At 43.6% G+C, this 18,879-nt stretch overlaps 1 protein-coding gene across 5 annotated transcripts in view; it reads right to left on the bottom strand.

The window, feature by feature from the left end:
• The window catches only part of ltbp1 (latent transforming growth factor beta binding protein 1), a 368,337-nt gene extending 350,183 nt beyond the window's left edge, over positions 1-18,154 (bottom strand). For all 5 annotated transcript variants that reach the window (XM_068045343.1, XM_068045346.1, XM_068045345.1 and 2 more), the window contains exons 1-2: positions 17,446-18,154; positions 15,411-15,481 (exon numbers count right to left, since the gene is read on the bottom strand). In XM_068045343.1, the coding sequence (XP_067901444.1) occupies positions 15,411-15,481; positions 17,446-17,843 (469 nt within the window). In that variant the 5' untranslated portion in view covers positions 17,844-18,154. The remainder of the gene's footprint in view (positions 1-15,410; positions 15,482-17,445) is intronic.
• Positions 18,155-18,879: the final 725 nt, after the last annotated feature.

Genomic DNA, 18,879 nt, shown 5'->3' with positions numbered 1-18,879 from the left:
TGTCACCTTATGACCAACTTCTGTCACAAGCCTGGCAACAGAATGTCAGTTCCAGTCTATGCTCAAATTTGAGATCATTCAAAACTCTGCTGCCAATGTCCTAACTCACACCAAGTCCCATTCACCCATCATCCCTGTGCTCACTGATTTACATTGGCTCCTGGTTAAACTTTAAAACCTCGATTCTAAAATTCTCATCCTTTTTTTTGAAAATGCCTCCATGGCCTCACTGCTCTCTATCTCCACCAGTCCCACAATCCGCCTCGATCTCTGCGCTCCCCCAATTCAGGCCCCTTGAGCACCCCCGATTTTAATCACACCACCATTGGTGGCTGTGTCTTCAGCAGCCGAGGCCCTAAGCTCTGGAATTCCCTCCCTAAATCTCTCCACCACGCTACCTCTCTCTCTCTCCTCCTTCAACACATTCCTCATAACCTATCTCTGACCAAGCTTTTGGTCATCTGGCCTAATATCTCCTTCTGTCCCTCGGTGTCAAATTTTGTTCCATAATGCTCCTGTAAAGCAGCTTGGAACGTTTTATTCTGTTCAAGCTGTTGTTGTTGTTACAGCAGCACATTACTGCATGGTGTATGCAAATTCGTGACTTACGAAAAGTGTAGCAGGAGCCACCTTTAAGTTTAAAACAAATCTTAGAGATAGTTCAAAAGCAAAAATACTGTGGAGACTGGAAATCAGAAATAAAAAGAATTGGGTGCTTGAACTATAAACATAAAAATACTCAGCCGGGGGAGAGCTGATGAGGAAACCAAAGCACTAATTAGCAGCCCAGCAGAAGGAGGACCAAAGGCTTAAACAGACAAGTCCACCTGCCCTCAGACAGCCAGCAGAACAGGGAGCACAGGTCTCCTAGGTTACAGGAGAACTGCAATCATCATCTTTCAAACCAAGGCCCTTGTCTGCCCTCTCAGGTGGACCTAAAAGATCCCATGGCACTATTTCGAAGATGATGAAGGGATATAAAATGATCGATATCTGGTCATTAGCACCTTGGTATTTTTGTGGGTGCTTGCTGCATGCAAATTGGCTGCTGCATTTCTTACATTACAACAGCTACGACACTTCAAAAGGACTTCATTGGCTGTAAAGCAATTTCGGAGGTTGTGAAAGGCGCTATATAATTGCAAGTCTGTCTTTCATTCTTTTTATCATCCAGATTGACAAATCAGCAAGACAGCTCTAAGGTAACAACAGCAAGAGACTTTTGAACTTACCACAAACCCGATAGTAAAGAGCCAAGTATACTAACTGCCACTCACTGTCACGTTGATGGAGAAAGTGTACGACCGCAGAATCACAGAGCATTCGATGCCTGGTCTAGTGTCCAGGTCAATACTGTCACCTCAACTGCAAAATGCTATTAAGGATCTGACAGAGGAGGTTTCCCCTCTTCACTATTTGCAGCAAAAATATAAACACTTTCTTTTTAAACAATTTCACCACAAAAAAGACCAAACTGCGGAAAATGTCCCCCACTCCTGATCTTTAGGAATGGGCTGGTGTCATCTAAAAAAATCTTTTTTTTTAGTCTTATGAATTTGACATTAAATTCAGACCACTGTAAATGTGCAAAGATGAGTCTATGCCTCCATTTTGTAACCAAAACCAGGCAGAAATCTACTTACAAAATTATAAAGTACTTTTAAACACTGATTAAGAATTCACTCTTGAATTTTTTCCAGCTCTCCTAATCTCTCCTGAAGACTCTGCTCTGGGGTACAGATCCCTGAGCTTCAAGAACTCTCTTGTACCTTTTCCAAATGCCTATTCCTCATACATGACGAAATAAACATTTGTATTTATATAGCACCGTTCACAACCTCAGAACGTCCCAAAGAGCTTTACAGACAATGAAGCACTTTTTGAAGTGTTGTCAGAGCTGTAATGCAGGAAATGTGGCAGCCAATTTGTGCACAGCAAGCTCCCACAAAGAGCAATGTGATAATGACCAGATAATCTGTTTCAGTGATGGTGATTGAGGGATAAACATTGGCCAGTACACTGGGGAGAACTTGCCTGCTCTTTGGAATAGTTCACGTCCACCTGAGAGAACGCACAACGCCTCAGTTTAACGTCTCGTCCAAAGGCGGCACCTCAAACTGTGCAGTGTGCTCATGCGCACACACACAATACACATACACACAACACATACACTACACATAACACACACAACACATAGTGGATTTACCCACTGATCCATTAGTGTAGTCCAACTCATGTTCTTGAAGAAACATTGGGCTGTCTTTTACAGCTCCGCCCCCCCCCCCACCAACATCATGGGTAGTGGGGGGGTGGGGGCCGGAAAATGCCTCCAGCAAAGGCCCACCACGGGCCTCGACGCCAGGAAGGCCGGCCTGATATTGCCGGTGGTGGCGAGGCCTCATGGTGGCCCCAACCTGCCGCTTGGTGACAGGACCAAAATTTAAATATGTTAATTTGTTAAAATAAATGAATGAATTACTTACCCGCTCCCAACGTCCTGGGCGAGGTTGGTGCCGTCCGGGGCAGAATACTGGTGGGGTGGGGAGAGCAGGTAAGTTTTTCAGTGCAGGTGGGTGGGGGGGGGAGGGGGTGCTGGGAAGGGTTAAGTTTAATGTTGATGAACTTAGGGGTGGAACTTGGGAGCACAAGGTAAGTGTTTTGGAGGGGGGGGAAGAGGGCAGTTGATTACTTCTATGCTTACTGGGGGGGGCAGTGGGGGAGGGTCAAGATCACTTTATTTCATTTTTCAGAGAAGGGCTTAATGCCCTTTAAAAATGGCATCGTTGCCTGTGCAGGGGCGCCTGACGCCATTGCCAGGGATGGACCGCCCGCCCCCTCACATCAGCGGGGTATGGGGGGGGGTGCAGTCCGCCTCTGACATTTAAATGAGCTGCCGCATTTAATATCATGGTGGCTCCGCGACACGCAGTCCTTGCGCGCGGACCACCAGTCACATCCACCACCGATTTCGGCAACGGAACTTAAAAACCCAGCCCATTTCTTTTTTTTCTTCTCCTTTTAATAAGAATGTAGGAGAAGAATTTTTGCCTTCTAGATTCCAATCTTTTTTAAAGTTTACAATTGATCCAGCATCAACTGTCGTTAGTGGAAGAGAGTTCCAAACTTCCTCCAACCTTTGTGCGTAGAAGTGTTTCCTAATTTCACTCCTGAAAGCTTTAGCTCTAAGTTTTAGACTAAGCCCCCAGTCCTAGACACCCCAATCAGTGGGAATAGGGTAAAGAGGGAAACTATCTGTTCCCCTTAATATTTTGAAACCTTTGATTAAATCACCTCTTAACCTTCTAAATTCCAGGGCATACAGCCCTAGTTTGTTTAATCTCTCCTCGCAATTTAACCCTTGGAGTGCATGTATCATTCTGGCAAATCTACGCTGCGCTCCCTCCAAGACAAATATATTCTTCCCAAGATGCGATGCCCAGAGCTGCTCAAAGTTTTCCAGGTGTGGTCTTACCAGAGCTGTGTATAGCTGAAGCATGTGTTACGACTAGATGAGAAAGAGGTCTAGGGTTCCCTTTCAGCCTTCACCTGCCCTTACTGTAACAGGGTTTTATTTTTAAACACACGTGTTTTTAGCTCTCCCTTTGGTGAATCCTTGTTCACCACTTTCCAATTATAACCAAAGAAAGGAGCACAAAGAGGTTTTCTTAGGTTGAAAGAAGAAAGGTGAAATTCTATTAAATTTAAACGCTACTTCAGTTTGGCGCCTACGGATACACAACGCGCCCACGCTAGCATGCATACAGGATACACACATGCAAGTAGAGACAAAAAAGAGCAGAAAAAATAAAGTCGAAAAGTTTGAGGCAATATTTGAGGAGTTTTTGTTACAGTTCTTTGAGCTCACTGTAGAGTCCTTGATTGTAGGTAGATCTGGCTTTTCGTTGGAGCCCAGTATTCTTCTTAAACCTTGCTCACTGTAGGAGACTTTTCTCTCTTGGGGTTCATGTGTCTTCAGTGGATTCAGTTCCGTGAGAAAGAGATGGGAGCAGACAGGAGAGGCTGTGGCTAGCAAGCCAGGAGAGGTCTTTTCAATCCAGGAGCAAAGAGCATTCTGCCAACTCTCAATTCAAAACTCTACAACAGCCAGTTAGTCATGTGACTAACTGGGGGTCTGACCACGTCTGTTTGTGGATTGAATTGCAGCTCCTTTGTCTACAAGCACTGTTTGTTAATATGCAAAAATGTCATTCCAGCCAGGGGCCTGGTATTCCCTTGTCACAGGCCTTCTCTTCTTTCCAGAAACAATTCAAAATGTAATGTCCATGTGGTAAAATTAATGTGCCTCATTCTTGGCAGGTGGGGGCCTGCATGACACATGACTTCTAACCACTTGTATTCTAGCCCTCTAGATGCAAAAGCCAGCATTCCATTAGCCTTTTTGATTATTTTCTGTACCTGTTCATGACATTTTAATGATCTGAATATAGGTATCGATAGAATATAGACCTGTTAGGTCGCAGATCGATCAAGATCTCATTGAATAGTGGAACAGGTTCAAGGGGCTAAATAGCCGATACCTGTTCCCATGATTCCACTTTTGAAATTAAGCTTTTCACAACAGTATAACTATTACCTAAACCCACAGCCGAGAGGGAGCCCCAACCTCCAAATTCACCCACCTACCCTGCTTGACCCAAGACATATCGCCCTGCCAACAAGGAAGGCCTCTGGTCCGATCGATCCTCAGTACCTCAATCTACAGAACTATGAACAAGCCTCAGGAAGGCAGAAGGGAAAAAGGGTGGCTGGAATTCTAATACTCAAACTGGACAAACGACACCATTTGGGAACCACAGTTTCCAAACTCAGATGGGCCATAATGTGATGGAGGTGAACATAGGCAAGGCATTTTCCCTTGCTAAGGTGCATCCACTCAGCTATAAAAAAGGAAGGAAAAAACTATAGAACCAACACTGCCCTTTCATTTGCTATACAGCAATTAGTATAATCCAGCTTCATAATTATATCCTCATGTCTTCTTTTGCTGGAGAAAAGAAAGGGAAAGGAGGAGCACCGAATCTCAGCCATGAATAGAGACCTGGAGATATTTGGAGTAGGGTATGCTGAGTAACTAAGTACTGCATTAAGCACATGTTAAAGTTGTATCATGGTTTGTAGCGTTTCAGAAACACAACGAGGCTTCTGGCAACTGGCTAAGTGGTTGCTGGTCATGTGTCAGGCTGGTCAGTGAGGGTTAACAAACTCTTTCCTTGAACAGCATCACAGCCAAGACCAATCCTGGTCCATTTGGATGTCCCAAATAAGTTTCTAGAAAGACTGGAAATAGCAGGAAATGATGTCAGATATGCATTAAGTCACCGTGGAATGTAAAAAATAAATTTCTTGATAAGTGGTTTTAAAGAATTTATTATATAATCCACCAACAACAAATTTGCAAGGAGGTGATACCAGCTGGGGGTAAGAGTGGAATATCTTCTGCAACTGCCCTAACGTTGAATATTCTGTTTATGCCATATATTTTCATGCAGCAGCTTATGATATTTACAATGAAGGAATTTTAAAAAATATTTTGTGAAGCTGACCAACAAATCTAACGGCTGGAAACATGCAATTTTTCACTAGAATTAAGACAAGTATTCGACAAGATCCTAAAATTAAATAACTCTGAATTCATTGAATCATACAGCACTGAAGGAGGCCATTTATTCCATCATGCTTATGCTAGCTCTTTGAAAGAGCTATACAATTAGTCCCACTCCTTTGCTATTTCCCCATAGCCCTGCAATTTTTTCCCTTTCAAGTATTTATCCAATTCCTTTTTGAAAGTTACTGCTGAATCTGCTTTCTGCACCCTTTCAGGCAGTGCACTCCAAATCATAACTTGCAGTGTAAAAATTTTATTTCCTAATCCTCCCTCTAATTCTTTTACCATTTATCTTAAATCCTGATCTTAAATCTGTGTGCTCTGGTTACCTACCGTCCTGCCGCTGGAAGCAGTTGCTCCTTATTCACTCTATCAAAAACCTATCATTCCGAACACATCTATTTTCCTAGCACCGTTCATGTCGCGCAACATTTCCAATATCAGAGGGAACCCGTGGAATAAACAAAGCAAGGGATGAGCTGAAATCCAGAGGCTTCAACCGCTGCACAAGATCAGGAAAAAAATCAACTTTTCTGTGAAGGAGTCCAAGCTGCTCCCATTTCTAACAAGTTAAATTAAGATGCAGCTATTTTAGGTTGCCAAACATCAACAAGTTACCACATGCTGTTATAATTTAGTATGATAGTTAAATAGTTATCGCTGATGTGAGCTTTGGAAGCTGGTCTGTTTACTACTCCGATCAGGTTTAGAGGGGAACAGGTATGATCAAACACAAAAGAGTTTTCATAACAGATAATGATTTAGCTGATGCAGAACTGTCAACACCAGGAACATGATCGGAGATTTTATTATCAGGAAAGAGCGAGACAAATCCCAAACCCTTTTAAACTTATGGAGGGGAGGCTCACATTTAAAAATGAACACTTCAAAACAGGTTACATTTTGAAAGTAAAATGAACAAGTCTCACAGATTCCAATTTCTGACGTTAAATTCCTCCACTTACCCATTTACTTATTTATTCCTCAGCCCATCCTTACCTTTTTGTTTGCTTCCTTCTCCCCTCCCCGCACCATCCCTTAAAGAGAGGACAGACATGGACCTGCTCCCAACACTTTGGCAATGCTGCTCTTGAAGCCGTCTGTATGAAATCCACAAGAGTGGCCTGGGTTGACTCATTCTCCATTGTTTTTCATGTGGACAAGCCTTTGCACTGCACTGGCAATCTTTCCAGTCCAACTCCACCACACCCTCCCATAACTGCATGGTCAGTACGAGGAGTTTGCTCTGCGAGGTACCATCAGTACAAACATGTGTCCTACCATCTGTGACACAACATGTGATTCCAGAAACCTACTTAACCATCATACTACCCATACTCTTCACCGTGTAAGGTGAAGGCACCCACTGCAAACAGCAACCCCTCGTAATTTGAATGGAAAGTGCATAATAAATGTGAAACTGTGACTTTACTCTCACGTTTATTGGGGTACAACTAGCTCAACTTCCTGCCTTCTACAATAAAATAGATTCAGCACCAAACTCAGCGCAGAGATTAATACCCATATTTCACCTTCACAACTACAGCAGTTCCCTTCAAAACAATCTTTGGATGTGAAGTCATTTGGGATGTTCTGAGAGGCATGATAAGATGCCATAATTTTTTAATTTGCTCTGCTGCCAGTTAATATAGTGATAATAATTAGTTGCTTTCTCAAATAATAGAGCCCATTACAATGGCTCACAATTAACCTAAATACCCAGCATAAAATCATAGAATTATAAAACGATTCAGCAGAGAAGGAGGCCATTTGGCCCATCATGTCTGTACCAACTCTTTGAAAGAACTATCCTATTAGTCCCACTCCCTGCCCTTTCCTCATAGCTGTGCAAACTTTTGCCCTTCAAGTATTTATCCAATTCCCTTTTAAAAATTATGACTGAATCTGCTTCATCACCCTTCAGGTAGTGCATTTCAGACTATCTTAACTTGCTGCGTAAGATAAATTCTCCTCATCTCCCCTCTGGTTCTTTTGCCACTTACCTTAAATCTTTGGTACGTCATTTTGTTTTCGCAGGAAGGAGGTTGACAGACAGCTCTTAGGCTGATCTGAGGAGCAAGCTTCAGCTGTACTGAGTAGAACCCCCTCTGGGTCACATGCAAACCCTTCCCATTATACATTACAGACATGAATGGACATCCATGGTAGTTTGCCACACAGACAGTAATTTCTGATAGGTAACAAATATATTTGCTACCATTCTTTGTCAGACAGAAATGGAAAGAGGGAAGAGGTTAAAAGTGTATTAAACAGAGAGTACTCCCTAGACTTAACTTCCTCTTTAATGAAAACTTGATCCTCAGATAATAGGATCTAAATAGTTCTACAGCACTGCTATCAAATTCCATTCATTAATTAATCCAGAGACGATATCTTCTTGCTTTGGCAAGCTGAAAAGAAAAATAACTGAACAATTTGCTAAGGAGACTGCTGACTTTCTCTATAATAAGTTTTTTTACTCTCACACTAATTTTCTCTATTTTCTACCTAAGTCTCTATCTATACCAAAGGTGTATTTCTTTCTTTGCTTGAACTTCCACTGGCAAAAATTCAAGTGGCACTTTTTGACAAGTGAGTAGTTAATTTAAGTGAATTTTTAACCAAAGCCATTCTCTGTGCCAAACTCTGAATTTTTAGACTGTCTATGGAGAATGGGCAACAGGCACATATAATTCTAATAAAAGAAGCAAAATGGTGCAAAAGCGCTTTTAAAAAAAAAATCTTTGCAGACAGGAGTTGCCAAAATCCCAAGTGATTAATCAAGCTTTAGTGTGGATTACATGTGGACCAGGCATCAGCCTCTTCATTTGAAATCCAACCTTTTTTTAAAATGAAGAATTGAAATACAAATTACATCTGTCTTCAGTGCATTCTATACTACTGCATGTGTATCATTTCAAGCTTTAATCTTCAAGTCCTTTCATTAAAGTGTACATTTCGGCCTTATTTGGATGTTAACCTTTCAAAGCCATTTATATTGGCTGAAGCAAAGAGCCAGGAAGAACAGAGTGGGTGGAGCTTCAGATTTATATTTCACTGGGATAATGTAACTGCATGTTTTATGAATGACATCACCTGAATCTTAATAGGCAGGTTTCGCATGCAGTAATGTACACAATCAATGCCAGATCTCCCCAGACAATGCGTGAAATAAACTGCTTTTGTGATGTTGATTGAAGGATAATTGTTGGCCAGGACACTGGGAACAGCTCGCTGTCCTGCTTCAAGATAGTCCCATGGGATCTTTTACATCCACCTGAGAGAGCAGATTGGACCACAGTTGAACTGAACAACAGCACCACTGACAGTGCTCTGCAGTATCAGCCTTAATTTTTATGCTCAAATTCTGGAGTGGAACTTAAACCCACAACCTTCTAGCTCAGAGGCAAGTGTGCTACCAACTGAGTCACAGCAGACACAACAGCTGCCAGGCTATTTTACATCAACAAAATGGGCGTGGTTTTACATGTAATATCTGGGTTGCACACAAGGGATCTCCAGGCCGTGTTGTATAACGAAAATTGTAGCTTAAATTTGAGCGCACTTTAAATAACCACCTTTAAATTGAAAGTGCTTTTAATTTATAATTGATGCAGAAGTGAGTTTGAGATGTTGTGATTGTTATTAGTCTTGGCCACATGTACATTAATGTTTTGAAAGACAAATAGGAGCATTGTCTGCAGCTTTTCAAGCCTGACTTAAGGAATATTGCATTCTTTACCAGTATTCATCTTACCTCGAAGGTCACTTGGACATAGTAAATGAAACCCCTTTATATTTAGCAAATTTATTGGTTTGGAAGAACTTTCATCTCATTCCTTCACAACTGACACATCATCATAAAATGAGCTAATCAAAAGAGTGCAGGACAGCGGTCGTTACTCCTGCAGAATCCTAAACTACTCCCTAAGAATGCCATCTAGTGGTAATTTCAAATTCAACCTCCTGTTGGGCCCTGCACCATTGCCAAAACAGTACAACTGAGAGAATTAGAATAAACTTCCAAAATTGATGAAACAAAGATAATTTCCCTATCTTCTATTTATTAATATTTTTCTTCACTGTAATGGGTCAGTTTTATGATGTGTTCCTGGAACTTGCTGCCCATGAGGGTGCTGGAAGTGGAGACAATCAACAAGTTCCAAAGGAAATTGGATGGACACTTGAAGGATGTAAACTCACAGAGGCTACAGTGATAGAGTGGGAGAATGGGACTGACCGGATTGGTCTACGGAGAGCCAGCAGAGACACGATGGGCTGAATGGCCTCCTTCCGTGCCATGAATGAATCTATGGGCTGAATCTTCTGTGCCCGCCGCCAACATAATGGCGGCCTGCATGTCACGGAGTCGCCGCAATCTTCCACGCGGCGGATCATTTAAATAGCCGGGGCAGGTGGGCCCCACCCCCACCCCACCTGAACACGTGGAGGGGGTGGGCTGTCCGTCCCCGGCAATGGATTCAGCTGCCTGTGCGCAGGCGCTGATGCCATTTTTAAAGGGCTGTTAGCCCCACCGGGACATTTAAATATTTAAAGATAAAGAAAATAAAACTTCTTCTGCCCCCTCCCACCCCCAATAATAATTAAATTAATTATTTGCCCTCTCCCCTCTAAAACACTTACCTTGTCCATCTGACCTCTCCCCCCCCACCCCACAAACTGCATAAACTTTAAACTCCAACCCTTCCCACCATCCCCTACACCCATGATGTCACTTTGACCCCGTTTCCCCACCCCCCCTCCCAAACTGATAAATTTACCTCCTCCCCCCCTCCCCACCAGTGTGGCGCCTCATTTCCCCGGACGGGGATCCGAAGACGCGGGAGTGCCGGCCATTGGGCCAAAGTGGGCATCAGGCGGTGGCATAAGTATCATTTATTAATTCATTTTAATTTATTTATATATTCAAGTGGAGGGTCCCGTGGCGGAGCGACGGCGGGGGGCAGGGGGGGGGGCTGCCACAAGGCCTCGCCACCACTGGTAATATCGGGCTGAGCCCTCCTGGCATTGGGTGCTTGGCGGCCTTCTGCCAGAGGCATCTTCAGGCCCCCCAACCCCGCCACAGAACCAGACGTCAGGGGGTGGGTGGGGGAGAACCAAATCCAGCCCAATGACTCTAAACATAATTCTTGGCTTCCACTGAAGTACAGCAATAAGAGTTATGTTTTGACGAAATACAGCGAGTCAACAATTAAATAGTTTGATTTCATCTTTCGCAGTCGCACATTTGTTATTTTAAAATAAGAATGTGCCACATTAATAAAACACTTATTAAATTTACAGACTTATCGTGGCATTGATTATACAGAATGCCATGCTGCACTTCCCCACAGGGAATTTCTGGAGGGGCCGGGAGGCTAAAATGGGTTTTATGCACAAAACAAGTGATAGTAAATCAGCAGTCTGCTTTACGCCCTGCCCAATTTTCTTTCCCCTTCACATCAATGGAAAATTTAAATCGGGCGGGGTGCAAAACAGGTAGCCCAATTTGCCAAAGCCCTCAGAAATTCGTCTGGCTCGGTGCCCAAGCCAGCCCATGGGTTAGCAAGGGTGGAGCAGAAACTGAGGCAATCCTGAGTGGTCCCAGCGCTGGGCAGCAGAAGCTCGCAGTTTTAATGTGGTGGCAGGAAGAACACACTGCTTCTCCTGGCTCCACGTTAGGTTAAACGAAACGTACCTGTCAGTTCTTTCGGTGACCACTGCCTGGACCATTGTAGAGCCTGAGAAATTAGTTGCAGCTCCAATTAGTTAAATGAATTTCCAGAAAATGGGAGAACACCCTCATATCAGCACTGAAATGAGGCCTGTGCTTATTTGAGGTGGCCAGTGCAAATCAGGTGTGAGGCAGACACGCTGTTAAATCTTCCATCATTGCACACCTTCTACATCCTTAAATGGCACAATAATGTTGAATTTTGGCCTCAGTGTGAATTCTGAGGGCAAAGAGGCCAACATTGAAGACTGTTAATCTGCACTGCTCTAGCACAAGGTCCATCAGCAGCATTGAAGCCTAGGAATAAGTTAAAGGAATTGTGTTACTATCTTCCTTGGCCTCCTTATCTCGCGTGACAATGGATACACGCCTGGAGGTGGTCAGTGGTTTGTGAAGCAGCGCCTGGAGTGGCTATAAAGGCCAATTCTAGAGTGACAGGCTCTTCCACAGGTGCTGCAGAGAAATTTGTTTGTTGGGGCTGTTGCACAGTTGGCTCTCCCCTTGCGCCTCTGTCTTTTTTCCTGCCAACTACTAAGTCTCTTCGACTCGCCACACTTTAGCCCTGTCTTTATGGCTGCCCGCCAGCTCTGGCAAACGCTGGCAACTGACTCCCATGACTTGTGATCAATGTCACAGGATTTCATGTTGCGTTTGCAGACGTCTTTAAAGCGGAGACCTGGACGGCCGGTGGGTCTGGTACCAGTGGCGAGCTCGCTGTACAATGTGTCTTTGGGGATCCTGCCATCTTCCATGCGGCTCACATGTGTTACTATATAAAGCAGTTTATGGTGACTTTTAATTGTAGGAATTTGACCTGTGATAATCAATGTATCCTCCACCTAAGCCTTTACAATGGGCACATTTTAAATTGAGGCCACTGTTGCTGCTGGAAATAATTATTGATGATATTTCAAACAAGAGTGAGAGACCGAGAGAGACAGTAACAGAGACCGAGAGAGACAGAGACAGAGAAAGCTTGTATTTATATAATGTCTTTCCACATCACCCAGAACATCCTAAAGAGTTTCACATACAATTAATTAATTGAATTATTAAGTATAAAACTTTATTTTACTGCAACATCCTCTAATCCTCTATGTTTAAACCTTCATCTTAAATGCAACATTCACGTGCTGAGACATTGAGCAGGATTTTATAGTGGCGACGGGCCAGAAGGCAGGGGGCAAGCCCGCCTCAGCCCTCGATCGGATCCCTGGCCGAATTCAACGGTAAGCAGGCAATTAATTGCCTGCTGTCGGGGTTGCTGTCCCTTTAAGGGATAAAATCCGCCTCCAAGAGCTGCCAGCCAATCAAAGGGACGGCAGCTCTGCAGTCCCAGCAGTGCCACTGGGGGCAGTGGCCACTGCCAGTACTGCAGGAGTCCCAGAGCAGCGAAGATGGAGGAGACCCCAGGACCCAGGTAAGTGGGATTGGGGTTGCCAGGGCCAGTCAGGCAGGCCCCAGCAAGTGGGTGGGGGTTGGTTGGTGAGGGCGGGAGGTTTCTTGCTGCGGTTTCTTCTGCTGCAAAATGCCAGCAGAAGCGGGAGGCAGCCCTTAAGTGGCCTAATTGGCCTCCCAGCACACTTCCTGTCCACCACTGTGCCCAGCATGGACAAAAGTGGCATTGGACACGCTGCCCGATGCCACCCCACGCCATTTTGTGTGCCCCCCCCACCCTGTCTCCAAGGGCCAGATAAAATCCAGTCCATTGTTTACAGCATTTTGCACAGCGTCTGCGATAATGGGCTGATTTTACAGATGTGAGCTCCTACTGGGAGTGTGCATTTAGAGACAGCGGGCTCACTCCCCACAATTTTCCATTCTTCAAATGTTAATAGATGGAAAACCCATAGGGACTGCCCCCCACAATTTCCTGAAATGCACTCCTATCAGCTCTGACTCACCACAAGAGTGAATCACCAATTCAACCCTTTCCACCATCATTAAAGGATTCGGGTGCCATTGTGCACAATAGAATCACTAATACCAGGATCCAGTTACCACAATTCTGATCAATAAAAATGCATCACAAAAACAGATTGTCGATCTTCAGTAAATAACTGTAGACTATCACTGGATAACCTACCTCACAAGGCATGGAATCCCAGAGGACCGGCAGGATCTTACACCCCATCCGATATTACTCCCCAGACATCAACATGTCAGTTGTAAAACCAATGTTGCACCTGTTCTCATCAGTTTGTCGACAGGCAGTTTAGCTTAAAATCACCCCCACAGCAATTATGTGACCATTATTAAGTTGGTCAGCATGAATGTCGCCCTTATCAATTACATAGGGTGCACTGGCTGACAATAGCCTACATGACATCTGTAGGCCATTAATGGAAAAGAAACATTGAATGAAAGCAGACCCAGTGATCTCTACAGAATCTTTCTTTCTTTGGCCTCCTTGTCTCGAAAGACAATGGGTAAGCGCCTAGAGGTGGTATCTCTACAGAATACAGAAAAGGTAATGGATGTATGGAAGTGATTTCTGCCTCACTAGGAAACAGAACAGTTTATCAAACTTCCACGGTTGCACTCTTCTGGCTTAGGAAGTGATCAGAAGCTATCAACGAGCTTACAGATCCCGGCAGCCACTCTTTTCAATGCTTTTTATTCACATTTCTTTTGTTGTTTACATTAATAAACGGAGTAGCACTCCCTGCGAGTGCTGCTATTTCACATGCGGGAGGGTTGAGCATATTGCAGCTGCAGTCACAGCTGGGGCCCACCTGCAAACAGGCCTCTTTCCCAGGAAACACATGATTCATAGACACAGGCAATATCCCAGCTTCCTCACTCCAGCCCACTAGATTTTATTTTTCAATATTAATTTTAAAGCATTCATTTGCATGATAAATTAATATTGCACATAGGTTCCTACCACTTTCAATTGCCTGTCTCTTGCTGCATGAATAACCTAGAACTGCAACCTGAAAATCACTCCCTCAAAGCAGAGGGCATTTCACAGAGTACGCACACACACAAGCAGTAGGACTGATACCAGCAGCGTTTGGGTCAGAGTTCACCAGGGGTGATGCGGAGACTGAGTGTGTCAACTGTGCAATAACAGTGCCATGGAGTTTGATTCTGTCACTTTTACTCTGATGGCGATATGGAGTCTGGGTCTGACAGCATTAAAACAAATTTGCATTTATATCACCATTTAAAATGTCCAAGGCACTTCACAAGATCGTTATGAAGCAAAATCTGACACCAAGCTTTAAGGCAGATGACCAAAAGCTTGGTCAAAGAGGTAGGCTTTAAGGAGCATCTTAAAGGAGGAAAGAGAGGCGGAGAGGTGCAGAGAGGTGTAGAGAGGGTATTCCAGGGCTTACAGCCAGGCAGCTGAAGGCCTGGCCACCAGTGGTGATGTGATTAAAATCAGGGATACACAAGAGGCCAGAATTGGAAGAGCCCAGGTATCTTGGAGAGTTGTAGGACTGGAGGAGATTACAGAGATAGGTCATGGAGGGATTTGAAAGTAAGGCTGAGGATTTTCAAATCAAGGCATTGCTCAACCTGGAGCAAACGTAGGTCGGCGAACACAGGGGTGATGGCTGAACAGGACTACAAGACTTCATGCAAGTTAGGATACGGGTAGCAGAGCTTTGGATGAGCTTAAATTTATGGAGGATAAAAGATGGGTGACCAGCTAAGAATGCACTGGAATTGTCAAGTCTAGTGGTAACATAAGCATGGATGAGGGTTTCAGCAGCTGATGAGCTGAGGCAGCGGAGGTGATTGTTGGAAGATGGAAATAGGCAGAGGATGATATGGACTCATGATCTTCTACTATTTCTCTGAGGGTGATATGAAGTCTGAATCTGACTATTATTCCAAGTGTGATATGGGAACTGGGTCTGAAGGTATTACACTGGGTGATATGGAGCCTGGGTCTCCCACTATTATTTCGAGGATGATATGGAGCCTGAGTTACACTCTTCCTCTGGTGATTCCTCAGGATATATAGATTAAAAATCTCCAAACAAAGCCCAACTTGCCAACATGAGAAAGACATTCTGAAATGCAACAGAAATAACTCACGCTTGGTGCATCTTTGAGAACCAGGAGCTTGAGCCCATCCGTGACAGCACTGCCCGCCACAGACATTAACTCTGCAAATCAGAAAGTGGCACATTTACTGGAGAGGAGAGGAAAATGCTGACTAATGAAACATTTATCTGACAGTAAACTATCCATCAAGAAATGATACAATCCTGTAAAAAAAATTTATAGAGTCTGCCGCTCAGTTCAATACTGGTGCCTGACAGCTGAATATTTTAAGAGGTTTATGGAAGGGAGGGAAAAAAATCAAATACCCTTTAATTAAAACAACCCACTAATGTACCTACACTTCAAAAATGACTTTTTAAATAGCAACAGGAATATACATCCTTTTTTAAGGGAGAAATGGTGGCAATTCATCACGAATCAGACAGGAGCTCAGTACTGACTCTGGTTAGTTGCACTGGATCAGCTGGAGGTACAACTGACCCAAGTTCAGGGAAAAGAGATCTCAGCACAAGATTTTCAATAGCATTAACTCCAGGGTCAATATGCACAATAGTAAAATCCCAGGGTCAATTTTCCCAATAGCATAAACCCCAGGATCAAGATTCTCAATAACATAAATTCCAGGATCAGGATTCTCAATAACATAAATTCCAGGGTCAAGATTCCCAATAGTAAATCCACAGAGTCAAGATTCCCAATAATATAAATCCCAGGGTCAAAATTCCCAATAACATAAAGCCCAGGGTCAAGATTCCCAATAATATACAGCCAGGATCAAGATTCCTAATACTAAAACCCCAGGGTCAAGATTTCCAACAACATAAATCCCACGGGCAAGATTCCCAAAACCATAAACCCCAGGATCCAGAGTCCCTATAGTAAAATCCCAGGGTCAAAATTCGCAATAATATAAGCCCCAGAATCAAGATTCCCAATAACATAAATCCCAGTATCAAGATTCCCAATAGATTCCCAATAACGTAAACCCCCAGATCAAAATTCCCAATAACATAAATCTCACGGTCAAGAATCCCACGAACATAAATGCCAGGGTCAAAATTCCCAATAACATAAATCCCAGGATCAAGATTCCCAATACATTCCCAATAACATAAATCCCCAGATCAAGATTCCCAATAACATAAATCCCAGGGTCAGGAATCCCAGTAACAAAAACTCCAGGATCAAGATTCCCAATAGTAAAACCCCAGAGTCAAGATTCCCAATAACATAAACCCCAGGATCAAGATTCCCTAAAACATAAATCCTAGAATCAAAATTTCCAACAGCATAAACCCTATGAGTAAGATTCCCAATAATGTAAACCCCAGAATCAAGATTCCCAATAGTAAAATCTCAGGATCAAGATTCCTAATAACATAACTCCCAGGGTCAAGATTCCCAATAACATAAACCCCAGGATCAAGATTCCCAAAAGTAAAATACAACTCATTGAACTCCTACCCACCACAAAAAATATTCATCACAATAACGACCCCCTCTCGATATGAGGATGTTTCCTCTCTGTTACCAAATAGATCACGTTTTCATAGGAAACATTAGCAATGGTTTGGGTATATCTGGTACACATGATGAAATGTTTCCTATACACAGTAGGTTGCACTGCAGTGACCCGAGACCCTGCTGTGTGCAGAGGGCTGTGGATATGGGCAAAGTTATAGTTACATGTTACAGGAAGAAAGCAATTTGGGAGTTGCTGAAAAATCTGCTGGCATCAGGATCTTACTTGCATTATGACCTTTTGATTACCAGGCATATTATAAAGGTCAACCATTGGCTATATTGTAAATGTAAATAATAACTGGCATTGGGAAGTGCTTAATATTATAAAGGGTATGAACCCATCCTGATTTATTTTGAAGAGGAACACGTGTAAAATATTAAGAAGCATAAGATAGAAATAGTTCTGGGGGGGGGGGGGGGGGGTGATGTTATGTGGGTGAGGCTTAAGTGATATCCAGGAATGCAGTAGAAGGTCAAGCGTGTGTGGGTCGGGATACAGCCAGCCATGAACTGGCACTGAGCTCAAGGGAGATTTCCTTACCCGTTAAGCTGTTGCTTTTGGTATTGCACAGGGTGTCTAATGGACTGGTGCTGGTAGTACTGGTGTGGATGGAACTGGGTGATGTGCTGCTGCTGTTGCTGGACGTGCGGGCTCGCCTTGCCCATCCGCCGGGTCCTGATCTGGGGCGAAGTTCTCCTGTAACTAGTCTTCACCTCCAGCACTGGAGCCGAGCCCTGCGCTCTCACCGTGTAAGAGGAGGAGGAAGAGCCGTGCCTGGTGCCGAAGGTAGAGACACTGCCCCGGCCGGCAGCGGGGTGAGACTTGCCCGAGTGAAGCACGTAAGTGATCCTCCTGAAACTCCTCTTGTCAGAGCAGACTTGATGCGGCTGAAAGACGGAGAGCAGCCACAGTAAGACGCTGTATCTCATCCACTCCATGTTGATGGGGGTAGGTTTGTTCCTTAAAGAAAACTCGACTCCGGTCAAACTTATTCCTCTGCAGTGCCTTTAAACTGACTGGACTGGCCCCCTTCCCTCGGTGGATCTCTGAAGGCGGCTTGTAATATATATAAATATATATAATTTTTATATATAGAACAAAAAAAAACGCTGGCTGCCAGATGTCTCCAGGAACAGATAGCTTTACCAATTTAAAAAAAAGCTGAAAGAGAACAGTCAGCACAAATAAATAAGAGAAACACTCACACACACACACATACACACACACAAACTGCAGCAGATGTTAGATGGTATCGCGATGGTTGTAAAATATTCTAGTTTGGACAGATTGAAAGTTTTTAAAAAGTTTTTTTGGAAGGAGGGAGGGAGGGAGGTTGGAGTCACAGCTCTGCTATCCAATCTCAGAGACATGACGTCAGGCACAAAGAGGGTTTGGGGTGGAACTGCTCTTTTCCCGCAGATTTACAGGCAGGAGAAGCACACGCGCAAAAGCACACTTGGGTTTTCTAATGGGACGATGCTCGATCCTCAGCTCCCCGCACTCTGTAAGCTTTGATGCTGAAGGTATTTCCCCTCAACACACGCACATACGCAGTTGCAGCACAGTCAGAAACTGCAGCAACAGCTTAAATCCAATACCTGCACTCATAGGTTACACTTCTTAGTGTTTCTCGAGTGCCAGTGCGATTATTTCCTATTATTAATTGCGCTTCTTGGATCGTTTTAATCCCCAGCTTTAAAAAAAATAAATGCAAATCTTCTGATATTTAATCAAATGCATGCCAGTCACATCATGTTAGCCACCGCACTGCCTTATCATTTGTAAAGTATAATTTGCAATATTTAAATCCAAACCCCATGTAAAACAAAATTGGACGGCACATACAACTTTACAAATCACATCTTGTTCTTGGCAATTTTGTAATTTCACTCGCTCACGTACAAGCACAACACTATCAAATTCTGAACAGCTGCGAATACTTAAAAAAAAAGCATTGTGTCGGGTTATTGGAGA

This window comes from Heterodontus francisci, chromosome 13, assembly GCF_036365525.1.
Source record: "Heterodontus francisci isolate sHetFra1 chromosome 13, sHetFra1.hap1, whole genome shotgun sequence".
In the NCBI taxonomy this organism is placed as follows: domain Eukaryota; kingdom Metazoa; phylum Chordata; class Chondrichthyes; order Heterodontiformes; family Heterodontidae; genus Heterodontus; species Heterodontus francisci.
This window is presented reverse-complemented; position numbering and strand designations above follow the sequence as displayed.